At 39.6% G+C, this 21,448-nt stretch overlaps 1 protein-coding gene across 2 annotated transcripts in view; it reads left to right on the top strand.

Moving 5' to 3' along the window:
* Positions 1 to 19,095, top strand: part of ATG5 (autophagy related 5) — a 33,433-nt gene extending 14,338 nt beyond the window's left edge. For both annotated transcript variants that reach the window (XM_035109305.3, XM_035109306.3), the window contains exons 4-8: positions 468 to 546; positions 1,921 to 2,083; positions 4,888 to 4,982; positions 12,520 to 12,637; positions 15,518 to 19,095. In XM_035109305.3, coding sequence (XP_034965196.1) covers positions 468 to 546; positions 1,921 to 2,083; positions 4,888 to 4,982; positions 12,520 to 12,637; positions 15,518 to 15,654 — 592 coding nt within the window. In that variant the 3' untranslated portion in view covers positions 15,655 to 19,095. The remainder of the gene's footprint in view (positions 1 to 467; positions 547 to 1,920; positions 2,084 to 4,887; positions 4,983 to 12,519; positions 12,638 to 15,517) is intronic.
* Positions 19,096 to 21,448: the final 2,353 nt, after the last annotated feature.

Genomic DNA, 21,448 nt, shown 5'->3' with positions numbered 1-21,448 from the left:
ACTTCTGAGCTATCTAGTGAAGGCCTTCATGTGTGTTGGGTTGGCAACACTTGCTCCAAAGAAAGTTATGCCACCCTATCTTTTGCACCATGATTGTATGTAGGACTGATTCACAGCATATTTTTTATTTTGCATCAAATTTTCAGGTAATGTTCTATCCACTTAAGAGTGCCCTTTCAGATAGACAAATTATAAAATTATATAGCACATAATCAGCATGTATTTTATCTTAAACTTTGCTATAGTACTACAGTATTGCTATTGTCATGCACAATGGCTTCAACAAAGTTCTGTGATGAATGTAAAGAGGTTTGCTGAGAAATGGCTTTTGTATTCAACAGACTTCTTTTGAAGGTTTGGGGAAAGTGCTTGCTTTTTAATTTTTTATAGAAACAATCTTTTTTAATACAAATTTTCAAGTATGAAATGGTCATTTATTCGGTTTTAATGTTCTCTTTTGTTACTAGGCATTATCCTATTGGTTTGCTTTTTGACCTTCATGCTTCAAATACAGCCCTTCCATGGAGCATAACAGTACATTTTAAGGTATGTTTATGGTGCATCTTTTGAGTTGTTCAACACTTCAAAAGCAGAAGCAGCTCATGTAATTATAATTTCTTCTATGCTTGAGTGAAGGGGAAAGGGAAAGGGAAAGCACTAGCAGACAGCAAGTGAGGATTGCTGATTTTGCACCTGTTGCTGACATTTGTCTTTTAGGCGATTGCATTCTTACTCTGCCAATTTTTACTGTATTTTAATCCTGTCTGTTTGTGGGTTTGTTTATGTTGACTTGGTTTAATGCTCTTCAGCAGTGGTTCCCCATTAGCTAAGTACTGTGGGGGCTCTGTTTACAAAAGCCAAGCCATGGACCCCCTGCTTTTGAAAACTGTGATACCTCTATGGTCATTTTTGTTATGTGAATGGTGCCACACACTCCCTAAGTGGGTTATGTGGTCCCCCCTGGAGTCCATGGACCATCAATTGGGAGCCACAGCTATACAGTTCTAAATGTAAAGATCAAATTGTTGTAAACCACCTTGAGGACCTTTTATGGCAAAAAGATGGTATATAAATGTATACAAGATTGCCTGTCAAGAATTTCCTACCACTTTGTCCCTATTTTCTTTCACATTTTGGCTTATATCCATACCTGCTCTTCCATGTACAAAAGGCCTCTTTCCATTTGTGGTTAGGGACTGTAATCCGGTAGAGGCCCCCACTACAGGAAGGCTTTTGCCACTTCCCCCTATATCTCACCCCACACCCAGCATTACCTTCAACAGCATTCTGGAATGGCCTAGCTGCTGCTTACAGGAACTCTGGATCCAATCCCATGAATTTTGTTTAGGTTCACTGTAAATGCAGAATGGGTTCTAATCTGGAAGCCTTTCAAGCAGCCTCTCACATGCTGACCATTGTGTCTGCATAGAGTAAGCAAGCCAGAGCCATGATCCACAGTAGCTCAGAATTTGGCTTTCGGGGGCGGGGGGCTATATGTATTAGAACACAACTTTTATTTCTTTATAAATGCCTTCCGTATAAGATACCAGGTAGGTCTCTGAGTAGTTTCTGAGCTATGTGGAGAATTTCTACTAAAGGCTAAAACCAAAATAATCCTAATTCTACTGATTCAAAAGCTAGTCTATGTCTGCCTGCCTAGTTTGAGGATTGTTTGATGTTATTACACAGGGTGCAGAATGGAGAAGAGAAATCTCGTAAAGCTATTGCTTTCCTTTAACTATATTAGGAGTTGGAGCACCATACATTTCCTAGTGCAAAGCAGCTTTAGTTGCACAGTTAAAGTTCTTTTAAACCCTTGGGAATTACTCACCATGGTTCGTCTTGGTTGTTGCTCTAAAATAAAAGCTGAATTGATAAACTGCTTGCCTTTGAATGATCATAATTTTGTACTTCTTTTAGAACTTTCCAGAAAAAGATCTTTTACACTGTCCCTCAAAGGATGCAATTGAAGCACACTTCATGGCTAGTATAAAAGAAGCAGATGCCTTGAAACATAAGAGTCAAGTTATCAATGAGATGCAAAAAAAGGATCATAAGCAACTTTGGATGGGATTACAGAATGGTAAATACCATTTCGAAGTGAAGCAATTAAGTCTTTGGCTCAGCTTGCATACAACTCACTATGAGGAGTTGTTGTATGCTTGAGCTGAAATAATGTGGTATAGAGAAATATTTCTCTTAACATTTAGTTTCATTTTCACAGATTCTTGATTTGTTAGAAATCAGGGATCATTGTTTTATCACAAACTGATTAGCTAAAACAGGCCACATTAATAAGTCATGGTTTGAATTTGGCTTGTTCTGAAGCAGGCAGAGTTGTATGCCAAGCCTGAGTCTGTAAAAGTGCAGCTAAAGAGGAAAGGTTCTTTTCCCAATTGCATGGGAAAAGAGGAGAGGAGGATGTAGCATGAGAGCCCAAAGGTTTTCTGAAACTCATTCCAGCTCATGCATGTAGCAGTAAACCATGCTTTGTCATTGTGTGCAAGTGCAGTATTTATTTTAGCACACTGAGTTCAAGGATTTTTTAAATGATAGCTTGTTGTCATTTTTCTTTTTTGAGTGGCTAATGATAAATGCTTATCTTAAGATAATTATATCTGAATGTAAATCTGATACTTAAAATGTCAAGTGTTTAAAAAATGAGATGTTGATATAGCTAGTGTTATACAACTGAGAAGCTTTACCTTTTGGATCTGCTAGAGTTTAGTTGATGGTTGTACGGCTAAATGTTATTTTCTAGCCCTTTTGTTTTCAGTATTAGTGCTGTATGATATTTAAATACTATATAACCTTTTTCATGTTATTGGATGTTGACACAGTTCCTCTTTGTTCAAGTGTTCAGATGTGTGATCTATTTCATGGAGGGTGGTAAAAGAAAATTGTAAACTTTCCATCACAGCAGCCACACATGGCAATCCAGATGTGAGAAAATCCCTTCCAGTAGCACCTTAAAGACCAACTGAGTTTGTCATTGGTATGAGCTTTCATGTGCATGCACACTTCTTCAGATATTCTTCAGGTGCTACTGGGAGGAATTTTTTATTTTATTTCGATTACGGCAGACCAGCACGGCTACCTATCTGTAACTAGATGTGAGAAGTTAACTTACCTCATTTGATCCTGTTGATTAGGAACCCTTCTTAAGGAAGGGTTTTTGGAGTACATAATACAGTGGTACCTCGACTTACGAAGACGATCCGTTCCGCGGCCGTCTTTGTAAGTTGAGGTTTTCCGATGTCGAAGTGCCGCTATGGCGCATCGTGAAGCGTGATTTTGCACTTCTGTGCATGCGCCGACCGTGCGCACCGCTCTGTGCAGGTGTAGAACGCGTGCGCCGGGCGCGCGGGGCAAAAGGACTTCCGGGGGTTATCAACTTCGGAAGTCAAAACCTTCGGAAGTCGAAGCGTTCGGATGTCGAGGTATGACTGTAATAGCTTTGCAGAAGCCTAATTAATCACATAGGATTGGGCATTATCATGGAAAGTATTCAAAGCACTTAAAGGCAGAAAAATAGAAATGGGAACTTTTACAGTTTTGTTTGTGTTCTTTAATCAGTTTATCAAAGATTCTCTTCACTTACACTTCAACTTCAAATTTTAAGCTTATTTTGGCTTGTTTGGGACAACGCTGTGGTAATTCCAATACAAGAGGTTGCTTAGAAATGTTGGTTGTACAGGTTTCACTGTGTGTCATTGGAAACTGCACCTGTGGAACCCAACAGATAATGTTTTGAAAGCTTTCAAATTCTAATTTTATATTTCAGGCCTTAGTAAAAGAGAAATAAGAAGAACTTATGAAACCAAGACAACTTTTTAAAATACATGCTGTATCTTTCAGTATTGCTTTCATTATGGCTTTCATTATTGATGGGATGATTTTAAACCTCTTTCTGAAACAAAATTCATGACCACAAAAAGAAAAGAGAGTAGCAGTTGTGATAACTGCCTCATAGTTAATGATACATCTGCAAGTTGCTTTTTCTATGAAACATGCATTTGTCGTCCTGCCCATAACAACTTTGGGTTTAACTTATAGTTGATTTAATAGTTTGATTCAATAAAGCTGCTGCAAGTATCATTCGATACAATGCCATATGCTACTGTTCAAACAGGGTGGAGTGGAGTGGGGTGGGATGTCAAGAGTACCATGTGGGCTGACAGTTTGAATCCAGGACTGTAGCCATGGCAGAAGCAGGACCCTCTTGAAGTGTAATGCTGGAAGCCCCTCCATTGTAGGCTCAGGTTGTATATATGAGTAAATAATTCATTTACCCTAAAGGCCCCACAGTCTCCAATGTGCCTCATTTCCAAAGGAAGTACAAGCCCTGTGTAAGCCCCTGGACCCCAAAATCTTGTACCGCATGAGATTGAGATGGCATGTAATATTATAATCACAGAATCACAGATTTATAGTGTTGGAAGGGACCACAGGGGTCATCTAGTACAACTCCCTGCAATTCTGAAATCTTTCACCCAACGTGGGACTTGAACCCACAACCCTGAGATTAAGAGTCTCATGCTTTACTGACTGAGCTATCCCTCAGGGCTCAGTTCAGCTTGTAAATGAAGAAGCATATAAGAAAAAAACACTAGTATAAAATCACGCCCAGGAATTGCTTAAGAGAAATGGCGTCTGGGAGGGTTTTTGCTGAATCGGGCAAAATGTCCAGGAAAACAGACATATGGCAAGTAGGGGGATGTTTTTTAAAATCACTTTTGAGAGAATGGCAACCCTAGTGTTTGGATACTTCCATTTTATTTCTTTTCTGTATTTCTGTAGGCAACTTGCAACAGTAAAAAATAATATAAATGTTATTATGCCCTATAAAAACATCGCATAAGTATATTGTTTTCATTTTTTCCCCAGACAAATTTGATCAATTTTGGGCTATAAACCGAAAACTCATGGAGTACCCTCCAGAAGATAGTGGATTTCGCTACATCCCATTTAGAATATATCAGGTAAATGATAATTTTAAAAAATCATTTTTCACATACATGTTGCATAGTCTTTTCTATTTTAGAAAAGCTGACCAGTTCTTATATTTGTTGAGATCTTTTGCTGTGGGAAGAAGGAAGAGGCAAACATGAATAAATGGTATTAAACAGGGCATAACTTTTGTTTAAGGATCTGCCATGCATGCTTTTCTATTAAGACCATTTGAAGGTGTGGGTAACTCTAACCCCTACCTTTGAGCTGTTCAGGCAGACAGACTGACATAGATGCCAGTTGTGATATGACCCTAGTACCCAATCTTAAGCCTGGGTTATACCTGGTCAGAGGTAGCCCATTCCCATTGCAGGGAAAGGCAGGTGTAAAGTGGCTACTCCATTGCCCCAGTTAGCTGTTACAACTGCTGCATCCTGCTATCACCATTGTTTCACCTGATGAGGTGCCATGTCAGCACTCGTCTCTTGTGCAGCTAGTTTGCCTGATCTGTCTGAGTAGACATCTGGCTTTTATGTGCTTTGTTCCACATCTCAGTCACACAAGACTCTGGGCATACATAGCCCTGTTGCTTTCTTGCAACTCAGCAATCTTCCCTTACCCTTTGCCACAGTGGTGAGAAGTGTTGTTATTACCATGTAATAACAACTTCAGGATTTAGTTCAAATTCGGTAATTTTATTGTGTTTCTTTCCTCCTGTTTCGGAAAGTTATAGAACAGTAGCATGAATGGGGTTTGTTTAGGGAATGCAATGTAATAAGGTTAATAACAATAACAATCTAATATTGACCTCCCTTCTCTCCCCAAATTAATCCAGCTTCTGCAGCACTATTAAGTTTAATAGGGCTCCTGATCCTCTGGAGCAGGCACCCCCAAATTGCGGCCCTCCAGATGTTTTGGCCTACAACTCCCATGATCCCTAGCTAACAGGACCAGTGCTCAGGGATTATGGAAATTGTAGTCCAAAACATCTGGAGGGCTGAAGTTTGGGGATGCCTGCTCTGGAGAGACTTTTTTTCAGAGTGGTAGCAAGCGATCATAGGAAGAGGAGGGGTCAGGAAACTTTCCTTCTGTGGGCTTCCTTAAGTTAACTTCCTGTTATTTTTTACCTATGTTATTTAAACTGTATTAAGGATGTATTCTTGGTTTTAGATACTGATTTATGTCGAAATTGTTTTCTATTCGGTTGTGTATTTTTTGATGTGGTTTATGTATTGTTTGTGACTTTTGTAATTGTGCTATTGCTGTATTGTTGTGATATTCGACTGGAAGCCGCCCAGAGTGGCTGGGGAGACTCAGCCAGATGGGCGGGGTACAAATAAAAAAATATTATTATTATTATTTATTATTATTATTATTATTATTATTACAACCCAGGCCATAGTCTCCAGCAAGAATCTGTAGCTGCCTAATGTAATTGTACTTTAACCAACTTAATTTTTCCTATGCTGATTAATGTTTTTCCATTCAAGAAGGAAGAAAAGCCAGAACTATGTAGCTGCCTGCATAAGCTTTGCTATGCCATGCCAAGGCAGTTGCAGTTTTCTATAAACACTTGTAATTTGTGTTAGTTATTGAAGGAATACTGTACAAGAAATTTGAATAAACTGCAAGTAAAATTAAGGTTTTTTGGGTGGCATCTTGAAAAAGGTGGGTAAGAGATTCGTAAGCAGTCTGTGTGGGATACTCAGTCTAAACATTTGCCATAATTTATCCACAATTCTTGAAATAATGCTGCTCTTAATCATGTAGGAGATCAGAAAGTTACATTTACTCCTTACAGCATATCCTGCCAAATGAAAGGATTTGAGGAAGACATGGGTTGTTGCCCACATATGATTAGGAAAATTGTCCTTAAACTATTTGTGACCAAAATCTTTTCAGCATTATATTGTCTAGACAAAATTGTAATAAACATTACTGTATAAAAATAAATAAGTCCGAACTTCATTCCAGATGTGTGTGTAATTCTAATGGCTGCCCTTAATTCAACCACAGTCTTTGAGACATTCATATTATTTAGGTTAAGTATCACTGACATTACTTTGATACTGTTGTAGACATAATGATAACATTTGAGGAAATAACAGACCATGACAACTAAAGGTTTCCGCTATGGGTGTGCTACGTGTATATTTGTTTCAAATTCCTTAAGAACTATATAATTATTAGCTTTCAGCAAATCATACTTTAAAGTGTGTGTGTTGTATGCAATTTAGTATTTGCAGATGACATAAAATCTGATTATTTCCAATTGTTGGCAAATATTATAGCTGAAATAGTTGAAAATATAAACACATTGTTAAGCTGAAGGGTTCAGTGCCACAAGATATGTCAATTGCCACCAACTTAGTGATGTTAAAAGGTGATTGGACAAATCTATCTATCTATCTATCTATAAATATAAACTGGGCATGTGGGTGTGTTTCTACTTTTCACCAAAACCGCTTGACCGATTGAGGTGAAATTTTGACACATCACATGCGAATGTCCGAAGGCTATAGGAAAGTTTGCTAAGACAGATGTGTCACCTACGCCAGGTAAAAACCCCGTGTTTCAGAACTCACAAATCGTACAAAAGTGCATGCTGGGAGCACAGGAGAGGTTGCAAACCAGCACCCTCTAGCAACGGCTACACTGGTACCTAGGAAAGCTTCCCTCTCCACAGCATTTCTGCTCGGCTTTGCAGACTAGGCTGCTTTGCAGACTAGGCCGAGTGGAGGTGGGGACTTGCCTGGGTGGGGGATGGAGGCGGGATAGGTCATGGGTCGGGACAGGGTGGGCCCAATCACAGGGATGAGCCGGGGGTGGGGGGAGGAGGGGGCAGGATAGGTAATGGGTCGGAACAGGGTGGGGGGAGTCACAGGGATGCGCCTGTGTAAACATAACATACGTAAAACAGGGGGACTCTGAAGGTGAGGGGAGTCTGAAGGGGGACTCTGAGGCTCCATTTAATGGACTGAGCCACAACAACGCGTGGCAGGGCCAGCTAGTAGATGATAAAAGTATGTTGTTGTTGTTTAGTCGTTTAGTCGTGTCCGACTCTTCGTGACCCCACAGACCATAGCACGCCAGGCACTCCTGTCTTGCACTGCCTCCCGCAGTTTGGTCAAACTCATGTTCGTAGCTTCGAGAACACTGTCCAACCATCTTGTCCTCTGTCGTCCCCTTCTCCTAGTGCCCTCAATCTTTCCCAACATCAGGGTCTTTTCCAAGGATTCTTCTCTTCTCATGAGGTGGCCAAAGTAAAAGTATATCAATGGCTATATTCTATCTCCAGGAATCATCTAAATGCCTCAGCTGGACAGTGAGCACTCAGAGTGCTGAATACAGTAGAAAAGGGATTAGGGGAGGTGAAAGACACAGTATAGTTACAATATATGTGTGTTTTCAGAATATGTCTTGGTATGAACCCATGTGTATGTAAATCCTCTTTACCTGGATTTCTGGTAGCAGGGTTCTTTTTTGAGGGGTGGGGGTTGCATTAAGATGTGAAGCTTTTGTTATTTGGGATTAGTTGGGCCTCTGTAGCACTTGAAAGTGATTGTGTCTTGTATTTCAAATTGTAGCAATAAAGATTATGGAGTTATATCTTACAGAAACGTATATTGACAAAACTGTTTGTAACATCTCAGCTGAGCAGCCAGCCTCTAGCAGTCATTGCAACTATGGAAAATGTTTGAATAATTTTTTTTAAGCAAACAAACAAAACATAACACCCTTACCCCTCCCTATCAACTTTTATAGGCTCTTTTTGGAGTTGGAGAGATAATTAGGCAACACATTTGGTGTGGGATGTCATGGTTCCACTTCATCACCTCAGTCATTTTCACCATAGTGCTGACGTTGCTACAGTGGTGGCATGATTGGTGTGAGAAGATGGAGCTCTGTACCTTCTTGCTGCCCTCCAACCAATCTTTCATCTCCGCAATGAGTTCTTGGGGTATATCAATCTCATCTTCATCAATGTGACAGTGGGCTTGATGCCCTTCAGTGTGCGAGAGCGAGAAGATAGACCCATACACCCCTCTATTTGATGACATGAACTTGAGCATGCCAAGCAGGTACTGACTGCAGGAATTCACAGTATGAATGGGTAGAACATTTATTAACATAACAAAAATAAAAATTATTTCCCCTTTTAATTTAAAATAAACTTTTTGGGAATTCTTTTTGGTTAAATTATGAAATACTTCTGTTAAATTTATTCTTTGGAGTCTTTTTTTGGAGGGGGGGGTGCATGCTGATATATCCAAAGAAGGACTACAGTTCTTATACTGTTAAGCTGTTGACATATGGAAATCATAATATGGTTACAGTGTGGGTTCAACATGTAAAGTAATTTGCAGTGGTTTAAATACAATTAGAGAACCTATTCTTTTATGTAGATGTAAAGACTAGTAAGTCTGTTGGCTTTCTTGAATTATAATTTGTGGGTTGTGCTTTTTATGTTATGATTACATCCTGTATAAACTGCTGGCTTAACTGGATTTTAAACAATGTAAGCCAATGTCCTTACCAAGAAGACTTGGTAATATTTAGTCAAAGATACCTGTGGACAAAGCTACAGGTAACTTGTAACTTGTGCATGTTTAACTTATGCGGTTTCAACTTTACATAGTTGAAGACCGGCCGGTTGAAATCACGCAGATTACATGCACAGAAAGCATAGAGTTCAACAGCTCTTTTTGTGCAGGGTTTCCAGGCACAGAAAGAGAATTTAAGTGCCCTGCCTTGATTACCAGGCTCTGGGAGGCTCTCAGGAGACCACAAATCATCCTGCGAAATTTTGTCCCAGAGCCCAGTAAGCAAGGCCGAGCACTTAAAAGTGGGAGGTGAGACCTATTTGGCGCATCAGCTCTGGAAGGTAAGATTGCTCACATGGGAACTGCTCCAAGGGGATGGATTGACTACACACCTTTTTGCATATACACACCACCCCCAGAATGTAAGTTGTGAGTGACCAGTATTATATAATTATGCATATTAGTTTAAGATAACTCTGCCGTGTTTAACTACTACATCTCTCCCAGTTTTTAATTCTAGCTGAGACATAAGTACAAAGTAGTTAAAGTTCTTATGGTAAAATTCAATTCATTTATTGCCCCACCTCACACATGAAGTTTGATGTGGTACATGGCTGACCCAGATGTAATGCTAAACCATAGAAAGGTCTTATGAGAATGAGCCACAGGTGGGCCTTGCGGTTGCTCCCTCTGGGATCACTACAAAGAGAAGTTTAGAACCTTTAATTTCTGCTCCTGATTAACCCCCAGTAGCTGTGTTATCAAAACCAGCAAACTGTAGTTTAAGAAGCTGGCTTGTTTCAACAAACTGTAGTTGATACTAACCACAGTTTAGGGTTTGGACATAATGCTGAACTGTGATTAGTTGGAAATGGAGGCTTCCAGGCTACTTACAGCTTTGCTGGTGGAGCCAGAGTGCAAGCCTGAGGTTACCCTGTGCTCATCGTTGTAATGTTAAAAAGCAAGGTTTAGCATTGCTTGAGAACCATTCCATAGATTTATATACAGCAGTTACTCTTTGCAAACTAGAGTAAACTTAAGAGTAGATGACACCTTTCCTCTGATCGCCACCTTTATCTTCCTTTCCTATTGCCTAGTCCAACATATATCAGCATTAAAATGTCAACTACCGTGTTTCTCCAAAAATAAGCCATACCCCGAAAATAAGCCATAGTGATAGGCAGTTTAACCTTGTAGGTTAAACTGTACCATACGTAATATTAAAAAAAGACATCCCCTGAAAATAAGCCACCGTGTTTTTTTTGAGGAAAAATAAATATAAGACGGTGTCTTATTTTTGGAGAAACACGGTACTACTACTGTCTGTAAAATTCCTTTTTATAAAGTATCAAAGAAAGTAATATAAATTGAGTTTTATAGATTCTTGTAACCTGCAGAGCCAATTTGTTTGCAGTATTTCAGTGAGCCTACTGTGTTTCCCCTTTTTTAATACGTAGTCTTAAAGTAAGCCATGGCAGGGTTTTTAATCATTTGAGAAATGTAAGACATACCCCGAAAATAAGCCATACTTCCGCGATGTGCGGAGCAAGACCACCGAGCGCCCCAGCCAGCGAGCGGGACCCAGCACGCTGGCTGCAACAGGAGGAGGAAGCCTGCCGGGTCGGGTCGGTGCCCGGAAGCGGCGACGGCTGCTGCAACGCCGATAAAGCGTGAAGCAGCGCCGCACGGAGCACCAAGGGCACGAGTGGCAGGAGGAAAGAGAGAGGGGCTCGTTGCTTGCGGAGAGAGAAGCGTGGGCTTGTTGCAGGTTTACCTCACAGCTGAGGGGGCAGCAGGGGCCCAGCACCTTCCCACCCGTCCCCGGAGCCCAGCCTGCAGGCTGCTCCCCTCAGGAAATGCGGCTCTTCCCGTCCCCGAGGAGAACTGCCGGCCGTAGAGCGCCTCTCTGTCGCCCGAGGCTCTCGAAAGGCCGTCTCAGAAGTGGGCAGCTCCCTTATGCCATCTCCGTATCCCGCCGGCGGCGTTACTCAACCCGTTCGGCAGGACTGCCCCTGCCCCCACCTCTTTGCAGAGTTTGTGCAGCTTGCGCGGCTCTGCCTAACTTTTGCGCGGTGGGCAGGCGGGCGTCCTCCCATCGGCGCGGCGAGCTTTGCAGAATCGGGTGCTGCAACTCGGAAGCCGGCCAGGCGAAGCTTAGCTGCCAATCAAAAGGGCAGGGTGTACGCAAGATGTTCTCCTTAGTTGCTTGGACCAGTTTGGTGATGGTGATAATGATGCCCTTTGTTGAATTGGTAGAATTGTGGAGTTAGAAGGGACCCTCGGGGGTCATCTAGTCCAACCCCCTACAATGCAGAAATCTCAGCTACGTCATACATGGCAGGTGGCCATCCAGCCTCTGCTTAAAAGCCTCCAAGGAAGGAGAGCCCTTGACTCAGGATGGGTAGGAGGGGAAAGGGAGAGAATAGAAGAGGCAGAAAACGGAAAGGACCATAACAAAGTGGCAGAGCACCCTGTGCTCTGTATGCAGAAGGATCCCAGGTTTAACCCCCAGGTACCCCCAAGTTTGAAATCCTGGAGAGCTGCTGCCAGCCTGGTTGACAGCAATAATGGTAGAGGACACACGTTGCATGACAAAAGAATATTTTTTTAAATAAAAAATTCCCAGTTTCAATTGCTGCCATTGCTTGCTATGTATTATGTATTGTATTTAAATAATCACCTTATTTTCTTGTTTCATTTAATGGATGTTATGTACATCATGTTGTGCATTATGTTACAGTATTATGTTGTAAAACCTGGATAGCTCAGTTGGCTAGAGTGTGGTGCTGATAATGTGCGTGGAAGAGAGTGCCGAGCATCTTGAGCCAGTGGGACCCAGTTGTACCGGCACTTTAAAAAAAAGGACACCCCCTGAAAATAAGCCACCGTGTTTTTTTTTTTGAGGGGGAAAAAAGTTATAAGACGGTGTCTTAAAAAAGGGGAAACACGGTATTTTATCCATTATGCTGACATAAGATTGTTACATATAGATGATTATTTGTTACTTTTTTACTGTTACTTCCAGACCACAACTGAGCGACCTTTTATACAGAAGTTGTTTCGTCCTGTTGCTGTAGATGGACAGTTTCATACACTGGGAGATCTCCTAAAAGAAGTTTGCCCTGCTGCAATTAATCCTGAAGGTATTAACTGAAAATATGATAAATCTTGTACTTTGTAGGCTCCAGGGAAAATTATTTTTGATCAGCTGCTATTTAAATTATTATCTGGATTGCTGTGTAGGAAAATCAAGTAATGCTTTACTAGCAGAGTTAAAGTTGTCTCAGCCTTGAAATATAACTGAGTTACAAAAGTTAATCGAAAGATAATTATACTGAAAATATTATACAAAATGTAGATATAGCAACCATGTATTTTTGAATCTGCAATAGTGCACCATGTGTAAGAAAAAGAGTAGGGTTGCTTGAACTTAATCCTAGGCATGTTGGGCAGTACTGAGTATCTTGGCTCGGTAACCCTTAACTGTTGTAGAGTTGGGTTAATTTAGAATTAAGTTTGAACATTTTGAAAATTAGGACAATAGGTTAGCACCATCATTGGCTACTAAAATGATGCAGTCTAAGATTTGCATGCTAAGTATATCTACTGTCTGATTTTAAAGAAAGGTGCATCAGAAAACCTATTTTTCAATAATATACTTACTCTGATAAATCTGCCCACTACTAGTGACAGTGGCAGACCTAAGTAATACTCTCTCTTTGGACCTATCATTTATCAGTTGGGCAATTTCTTGGATCAGATAATAGATATATGCAGAGTGTCATACAGTGTGAAGCACTTCTAGATGGTGATGTTGGCTTCATTTCCACCTACCCACTCTTCATGTTGTCAGAATAGGACACTGCATGGGTATGATGCCATCATTTCAGCCTGAAGTGTATTCTGTAGCAATGTTACTGTGTACGTATTGCCACTATTTCTATCAGAATATTCCCTGTGCCTTGTGCTCACAACTTAAATCATTTTATTCTGCCTAAATTCATTAAATATTTAAGTAGACCAGGCATGCATTGTAGGTGCTATGATTTTATTCATTTCTCACAGATAGAAGCCCGGAAGAAGTTTAAAGTATTAAGCTTTGTATTTTTCTTATAAACAGCACTCCCCTTCTGTTTGTGATCATGGGATAAAAGCTCTCTAAGCTTGTATATGTACTTTTTTACTGCTACATCATGTAGTGTGCTCTTAAGATTGAGATCTCATTCCCCAGGAAGCATTTTCTACCTAAGATTAATTGCCCTTTTAAAGTCAGTGTTTGATGGATTCCTTTTGGCTGGCTATATCCTGACTCAGTTTAACCCTCTTTGACCTGACCCCACCGACTATTACCACAGTGTCTGAGGCAGAAATCCTTCAGCATGATGTATGCAGTGCAAACCCCGGGCATGTGGTTCTTTACAGCTTGGATTCAATTAGCTGGATTTCTACTGATACATACAAATAAAAAGTGTGCTGTTAGAGCTATTCATGTTTTCATAATTTGGGGGGGAGGGGCTGGGAGGGGGAACAGCAACAAACCCCTTTTCTGTTAGTGGATGGCTCTGCTGGATCCGAGGCCCTTCCATGATCACAAAGGAACCAGTTGGATTGTATTCTATATTTACCCACATCCAACTAGTCCAACTAGTGGACTCTGCCCACTAGGATTTCCACCTTTGTTTCTGTCTTAAGATGTTCCACTCAGGCCTATTCTAATTGCTTTTGTTAGTGGAGGTATGTAATGTAAAGAATAGGGCTTTCTTGGTGGTAGTGCCCCAGCTTTTGAAAGCCCTCACTAAAGCAGTATACCCAGTGTCTACTTTAGTCTTTTCAGTGCTAGGTTAAGACATTTTTATTTACCAATGTATTTTAATTTGAATAATTGCTCATTCTTCTAATTATCTCACAGTGTGCTTTGTAATTTTTAATTCTTTTATTTGTTATTTCTTCTGTATTATTATAAGTTTGTTTGTTTGTTTGTTTATACCCCGCCTTTTTCCCTGTCAGGGACTAAAGGTGGCCTACCGATAAAATAGAAACGGCTAAAAACATAGGAGTTGCATCATTTAAAAACAATTAAATATTCATAAAATTAAAACTATATATAAATATTCAAAATCTATTAAAATATTCAGAGTATTACAATAAAAAGAGCATGGCACTAGCCCTTTCATTAAAAGCAGTCAGTTCCCAAAAGTGCTGGAATAAGAAGGTATTCAGCTGCCAGCAGAAGGGCAACAAGGAGGGAGCCAGTTCTAACCTCTCTAAGGAGGGAGTTCCAAAGTTTGGGAGCAGCTACCAAGAAGTTCATTGTAATATTTTATTATCTATCTGGGATCTTTTAAAATGAAGGCCTATATAGAAATGTTTTAAATAACCCACTCTCACTGTGCCTTGTGAATTATTATTATTTAATTGTGATTAATGTGCACTTACTTTGTAGTTCCACTCAAAACCTAAGTAAACATTCATTTCACTGTGTGTACTTTTGAGTAACACTTAGTTGAATACATGCAGTAGGTTGTATCCAATGGTTCCTATGCATGAATGGAGAGACCCTTGTTTGTACAGTGGGGCTTCCTTTCCCCCCTGCTGTGTAGCCCACCCCCACCCACCAGCAGATTTTGGAGGTGGAGTGTGAAGGCAGCAGGGTGAGGAGAAGAAAAGTCCCGGTGAGAGAGCAGAAGCTTGCTCATATGACATGATTTCATCCAATTTACATGGTGGGAAGAACAGAAAATCTATTTTATAGCGTATTAAAATCATAACCGTTGCAAAATAAAAAGACAATGGTGTGTGAATCATTTTATGATTCATATAGCAGAATATTTCCTTTTTTAGAATTAACTTTACATTTATCTTGAGGGGTCATTCAGTTAATTATGAAGTATCAAGATGATAATCAAAACTACAAATCACGGATTCTGCAGAATTTCACTATGTAATGAAACCAAATGCACTTTGCTTCAAGCATGTGTTTGCCTGTGAATGTTTGATAAGTGATCTGTCTGTTTCAAAATTAGATGGTGAAAAGAAGAACCAAGTGGTGATTCATGGCATAGAACCGATGTTGGAAACGCCAGTACAGTGGCTAAGTGAACATATGAGTTATCCTGATAATTTTCTTCACATCAGTGTTATCCCACAACCTGCAGATTGAAGTGTCAACTGGTATGCATGAGGATCAGCCTTTGATTGGAGCAACAAAGTCAACTTCAAGTTCTGTCAGGCTTGATGAGGGTGACATGACCAAAAACTTTTGCTGCTGCAAGCCAAACAGGAAGAAAGATCCATCATGTGATAAGAGGAATTGGACAGGCTATATTTTGCATCACCCGTGTTTTCTCCACTGCTGTCATTTAACTTCAGCTGTGACATGAGAAACTTTATAAGGCTGCTGTAAGACTTCTGTTTTCTTGTTAAAAATTGAAGCTGAAAGCATGGGGAATAAGTGGAAATAAGTGCCACTTTGTATTTCTTAATAATAAATAAACAGGGGTATTTTCTAATGTTGCAAAGGCTTGTCTTTACAGTAAAAACACTGTTTTATTCTAGAGAAGTATGCAAACAGTTGTATAAATAATCACTTGCAGGAACCCATTATAAAAATATGAAACTAAGCTAAAGTCCTTACTTTGGAGTAATGTCTCTTAAATTTTATACTAGGAGGTTGATTTTTTAAAATAATCATCACTATGTTTTGTATTTCACAAATTACATTCTGATCATATTACTTGAAATGAAGTCTTGGTGACTGCAGTATATGACTAAGTTTCAAGTAATATGTGATTGGACTCTGTTACATAATTTATATGGAGATGGCCACTGAATATATTGAAATGTATGCCTTATTCAAGCAAGTTCTAAGTCAGAAAATAGTATAAGATAGCTTTATTAGAATATATTCTTTAAAAAACAAATATATTGACTCTTGTGAACAGCAGCATGCTCCATGTGAAAATCTCCCTCATGCCAGATTATCTGCACAGATTGGAGGATTTAGGGGGGTGGGTCTTAAATTTTGTCTCAAACTCCCAAAGAATGATTGAAGCAAAACCTCAACTGCTGGATGCAGTGTTGTGCCACTTCCTAGCACTACTATTCTGCTTTGTGGCAGCTCCAGCAAAGTAGTTCTGTGAAATTGTCATAAAACAAGAGAAAATGATACTGTGATACTAGACTTCCTCTGCATAAGTTAAAAGTTGATAATGCAGAGTTGACTCTAGAGGATGAAAGGATCTGGCATTTTTTGCCAAGACGGGGCTGCTGTCTAATTCTTAAGGTTGAAGGAAGCATAAGAAAAGTTTTGCTCCGTGAATTCTGCCCTCTCGCTGGCTAAGGAAGGTTTCTTCACCAAGGATTCCAGCTGGAGCCCATGCAGGGGGGAAATGGAAAGGCCTTGGAATGAAGAATAGAATTTAATAAAACCAAAAATAAAGAAATACAAAGGAAAATGGGTAGATGAACTGATGTATTTTACAAGAAGGAAAACTAAGACTACAAAGGAGGATTCTGCTTAACACTAATCTGGAACAATCTAACAGGAAATATGGGGTTATTTTACAATCTAAATCATTTTTAAAAGTATGCCTGTAAAGCATCTTTACAAAATGCTGAAAAGACCGGAGTTTCCTTCACACTGTTTTACCTTGCACTTGTCCCAGCATCCTTAAGATGTGATACTCTTAGGTAGGTAGGAATAAATTTTTGGTATAAAGCAAGGCTAGGAAACCTGTGGCCCTCCGTATAGTAATGGATCTCAGCTTCCGTCAGCCCCAGCTAGCATGACCCATGGTCAGGTATAATGGGAGTTAGTCCAACAACACTCAAAGGGCCATAGGTTCCTCAACTCTGTCAATAGTGGTCTAATATGTCTAATCTCCTTTAGTAAAATAAGCAACAATCAGTGAAATCTAGTTTGGTGTTACTCTGCTGAGAGAAGGATTTGCTGGCGGGGGAATGGGGAAGGAGACAGTTTGTGGCAGTGCCTCCTCCCATGTCTGTCCTGGTGAACCCCTAAGCCTTCAGGACAAATTTGGTGATGACAGGGAACTACAAAGCTGAGAATCAATAATAAAGGCCTCTCTTCCTGTTCTACTGGTGGATGCCTTTGTCAGCAAAGTGACACCAATTTGATTCCACTCAATAAGTTGCATTTTTGGCAATGCCAATTTTATACTAAGCTCTTACATAACTGTTTTGCCCTGCTCTGGACCAGCCTTCTAAACATGTCTTTTTCCCCTGAGGTCTTTAAGCTGTAACTTGAGTGTACAAAGCTTTCAATGAAATAATGACAACTAAACTTTCCCTTTTTTGTACCAATGTTACTTCTTTTTTAACCCTTTCAATGGCAAATATTAAGAATCAGTATTTTGTCAAATAAAATTTCAGTTCAACAGTTCTGTAAAAATGAGTTCATAATTGATTAAATGGAATGGATTGGAATGGAAATATGCAGCCTGTTGAATCCAATCAAATGTTTATAGGCTGATTTACTCATTTATAATAATTAACATTTAAGATAATTGAACGAAATAGTTGCTGGGCATAAAACAACTGTTTTGATGTGGAATGCTTTGATGAGTAGGGTGGGCTCCCTGCTTCAGAAAATTATTCTTCAGCATATGCAGGGTATCTAAAACAGTGGATGGGTGTGTGGAGCTTGTGTACATATGGCTGTAGCCTCCCTTGTGTAGTTACTTTGCACTGATTTTGAATGCCTGAAGAAGAAGCTTGTGTCTATTAGGCAGATACTCCTGGAAACCAAACTTGTCTGTATAAGCTAACACCAGAAAGGCAATTCTAGTCCTTAATTCATACACCACACCAAACCATTGTTTTTACTAATCATAGTTCAGGTATTAAACAATGATTTGAGTGTTAAACACACAATTGTCACACCATGGTTATAAGCTGTTCATTTGCTCTTAAATTTCTATTTGCTTAGCATTATTTTCATTCTACAGAATCTTCTGGAGTTGTAGTAATTGATGAGACTTGGTTTGTGAATTCAGGCATCACACCAAACTAGCTAGCCCCCAAGAACTGTTTGCAAATCTACTTAAAACATAGTTTTTGATTCATGGTTTGCTTCCCAATTTCAAATGCTAACTTGTACAAAGAGAAATGTAGCTCAGCTTCCTCAGCCATGGTGGGATGTGATGCCTGAATTTAATCAAGCTTGAGTCTAAATATTCTAATAAAGCAGGAATGCAAAAAAGCAGTACTGTAGCTCACTTTTTCTGGCTATATCGTAGTGCCAGCTATTCACTAAATTAGAAGTAAGAAATAGGAGTTTACACCCCTTCTGCTTCGGTGTCATACCAAGGGCGATTTATTTGTTCCCAGTAGCCATTCAGGGAAGATTCTCCCATGTAGTCTTGTTTGCATCTTTATGTATCTAGTGTAAGCTTGAGATGGCATATATTTAGTTGGCCTGCTCCAAGCTACATCTGTATATAGGAAAATGCTCTGCACCTGATGGCGCAACCAATGGATGGCTGGTAGCTGAATTCACGTGTGCACAATCTCATGATTTAAGAATGCTTTGGAGAATAACCTCTGTTTTAATGAGATTAAAAGTGTGTGTCTACTTCCATCATTTGCCTTAAGGTGTATTGAACTAGTGAAATTTGACTCTTTTAGGTTGGCATCTTGCTTAGCAGAAAATGGAACTGCCTATTCACCAGAACATGAATGGAACTTTATCCCAAAACCTGAGTCCTAGAGCATAGTTCTTGGAGTCCTCAGCATGATACTTTAAACCAGAGGAACCATAACTGATGTCACTTAATACAGTAGCTGATGACAAAAATCAAGTAGGCCAATGTTGTGGTTCAATTACAGCATCCAAGTGGTCACTTTCACAAGACCTTTAAACCCTACACTATACAACAGCAAAATGAAACTCGCATATACTTGTGACCACATCTCAAACGTGAGATGACAAAAGAGATGGGGAAATTCAAGCAGGTGCCAATTCTAATCTAGTGCGCATTTCACCTCTGCCATACATGTGATGCACTGGTAAAATAAGGAAAAGTTACTTGGACCACAGTCACTTCCCCACAGGTCCACAAGCACAGCCTCCTAACACAGGTCTTGAGCAGCAGCCCTACTTCTGTTGCCTGTTAAAAAAGTCTTGTGGAACTCAGAAAAATTGACAAAACAATCTTGTAACATGCCACGCAGCTGTAGGCAGGGCCTCCTGTTTAAAATGGACTTGGAGAAAAATCCTACTAAATGTGAACAAGTCCAGGAGACATCCTAAAGTATTTTTATTCTGTGAAACGCCCTGAGACCTCCGGGTATAGGGCGGTATATAAATTCAATAAATAATAATAATAAAGTAGTGCATAGGATTGTAGTCACGGAGTATAAAAACTGGGTGGTTTTGAACAACATGTTTTTTCTTCAAATGTATGGCGACTTTTATATTAAGTTTGACCAATACTCGCATTGTAAGACTTCTGACAGCCTTGTTTCAAATAAATAAATAAATAAATAAATAAATAAATGCTGTCTTGATGTTCCTAACGCAACAAAAATAAGGCCCTATAAATAATATGCTCTGTGCAATTAATGAAAGACTGCTATTGATAACGAAAAAGCAAAGCAGCTAGATTCACTGTACAAACAGGAAAATGTAAATACAATTCTGCTGCCATTGTAATAAAAAGTACTTCCCCTAGGCCTCAAGGTGATTGTTCCTCTGTATATACCATGAATAGAATACTACCGTATGTTTCTTCCAAGCATGTTTACTTCTGTGAATTGATTAAAATGTCAGACAGGTTTGTTCACTAGATGGAAATACTGAAATAGTTTCTCAGAAAGTAATTCTAAGATAATTTATTTGCATGAATTTATTTTATGGACTCCTTAACATCTTTTGCAAGTAATTGTAATGAGAAAGTTGTGTTTGAGCTACACATTATTTGAAATAAGGGGTTCAGAGCAAGACTTTGAAAAGCATACTGTTATCCCTAGGCCAATAGTCATAATCTGGCTGAGTTTGTTGCATTTTAGCACAAAAGAATAAGAAGGTTAAAATAAACACCCTGCTTCAGTTGTGCAGTCAGAGGCACTCTTGATTTGTGCCTGCCATTCCTGATGGGGCACGCAAGCAAGCTTGCCTATCTCTTACCTTAACTAAATTAAGGCTAGACACAATTTTCTAGTTATACAGAGTTCCCCTGCTCAGATAACTCTGTGGCTTTTCTTTTTTAAAAAATGAAAACCATCCCGAAACACAGTAGTGATTGGAGAATATAACAACCAAATAGCAAGTCATGTCTGCATCAGCTGCTGAACTCCTGCCCCAAGAATTTAATGGAAATTGCCCTAATGCCAAAAGGTGACTTTGCATGTTCTTCCCTTTCCCAATATTCTCCGGCATCAGGTACAGTATATCACCTTTCTACTGATGAAATGATTTCCATTTGATTGTTGATGAAAAATAGGGAAATACAATGTATCATTAAAGGCTAGCAATTCGTTTTAATCATTTGCCAGCACAGCTGAAAATAATTACTAATAAATAGGAAACACTGACTCTTAACTTCCCACGCTCTCCAAAATAGTTTGGTTTTCTATTTCTGAGAGCTTGCATCTGGATTTAGGTATCATTTAGATAATGTGCGCAGTGTTTGCAAAGGATGGTGGCACTAAAGCCTGCTTTAAACATGCGCAGATTCCTGTATCCCCATTTAGGAACATAAATTCGCTCTGCTTCATTTTGAATTCCCTTTCATTTTCTGTCTCCCTTTGAAACAAAAGGTGCAATGCCAGCTCATGTCCTAACTCAAAAGCAGTTGGCCTGTCAGAAGCACGCAGCGAGTGTTTTTGTGAAGAAAGGAATTCCCTTTTCTGCATTTTGTCTCTGGCATTTAATGTTATGACTAGACAGTATGAGGCAACTTTTCACAACTCGTAAATAGAGTAGATTTCAGAAA

Source organism: Zootoca vivipara, chromosome 3 (genome assembly GCF_965207765.1).
Source record: "Zootoca vivipara chromosome 3, rZooViv2.hap1.1, whole genome shotgun sequence".
NCBI lineage: Eukaryota > Metazoa > Chordata > Lepidosauria > Squamata > Lacertidae > Zootoca > Zootoca vivipara.
Note: the sequence above shows the minus strand (reverse complement) of the source record. Positions and strands in the feature narration are given on the sequence as shown.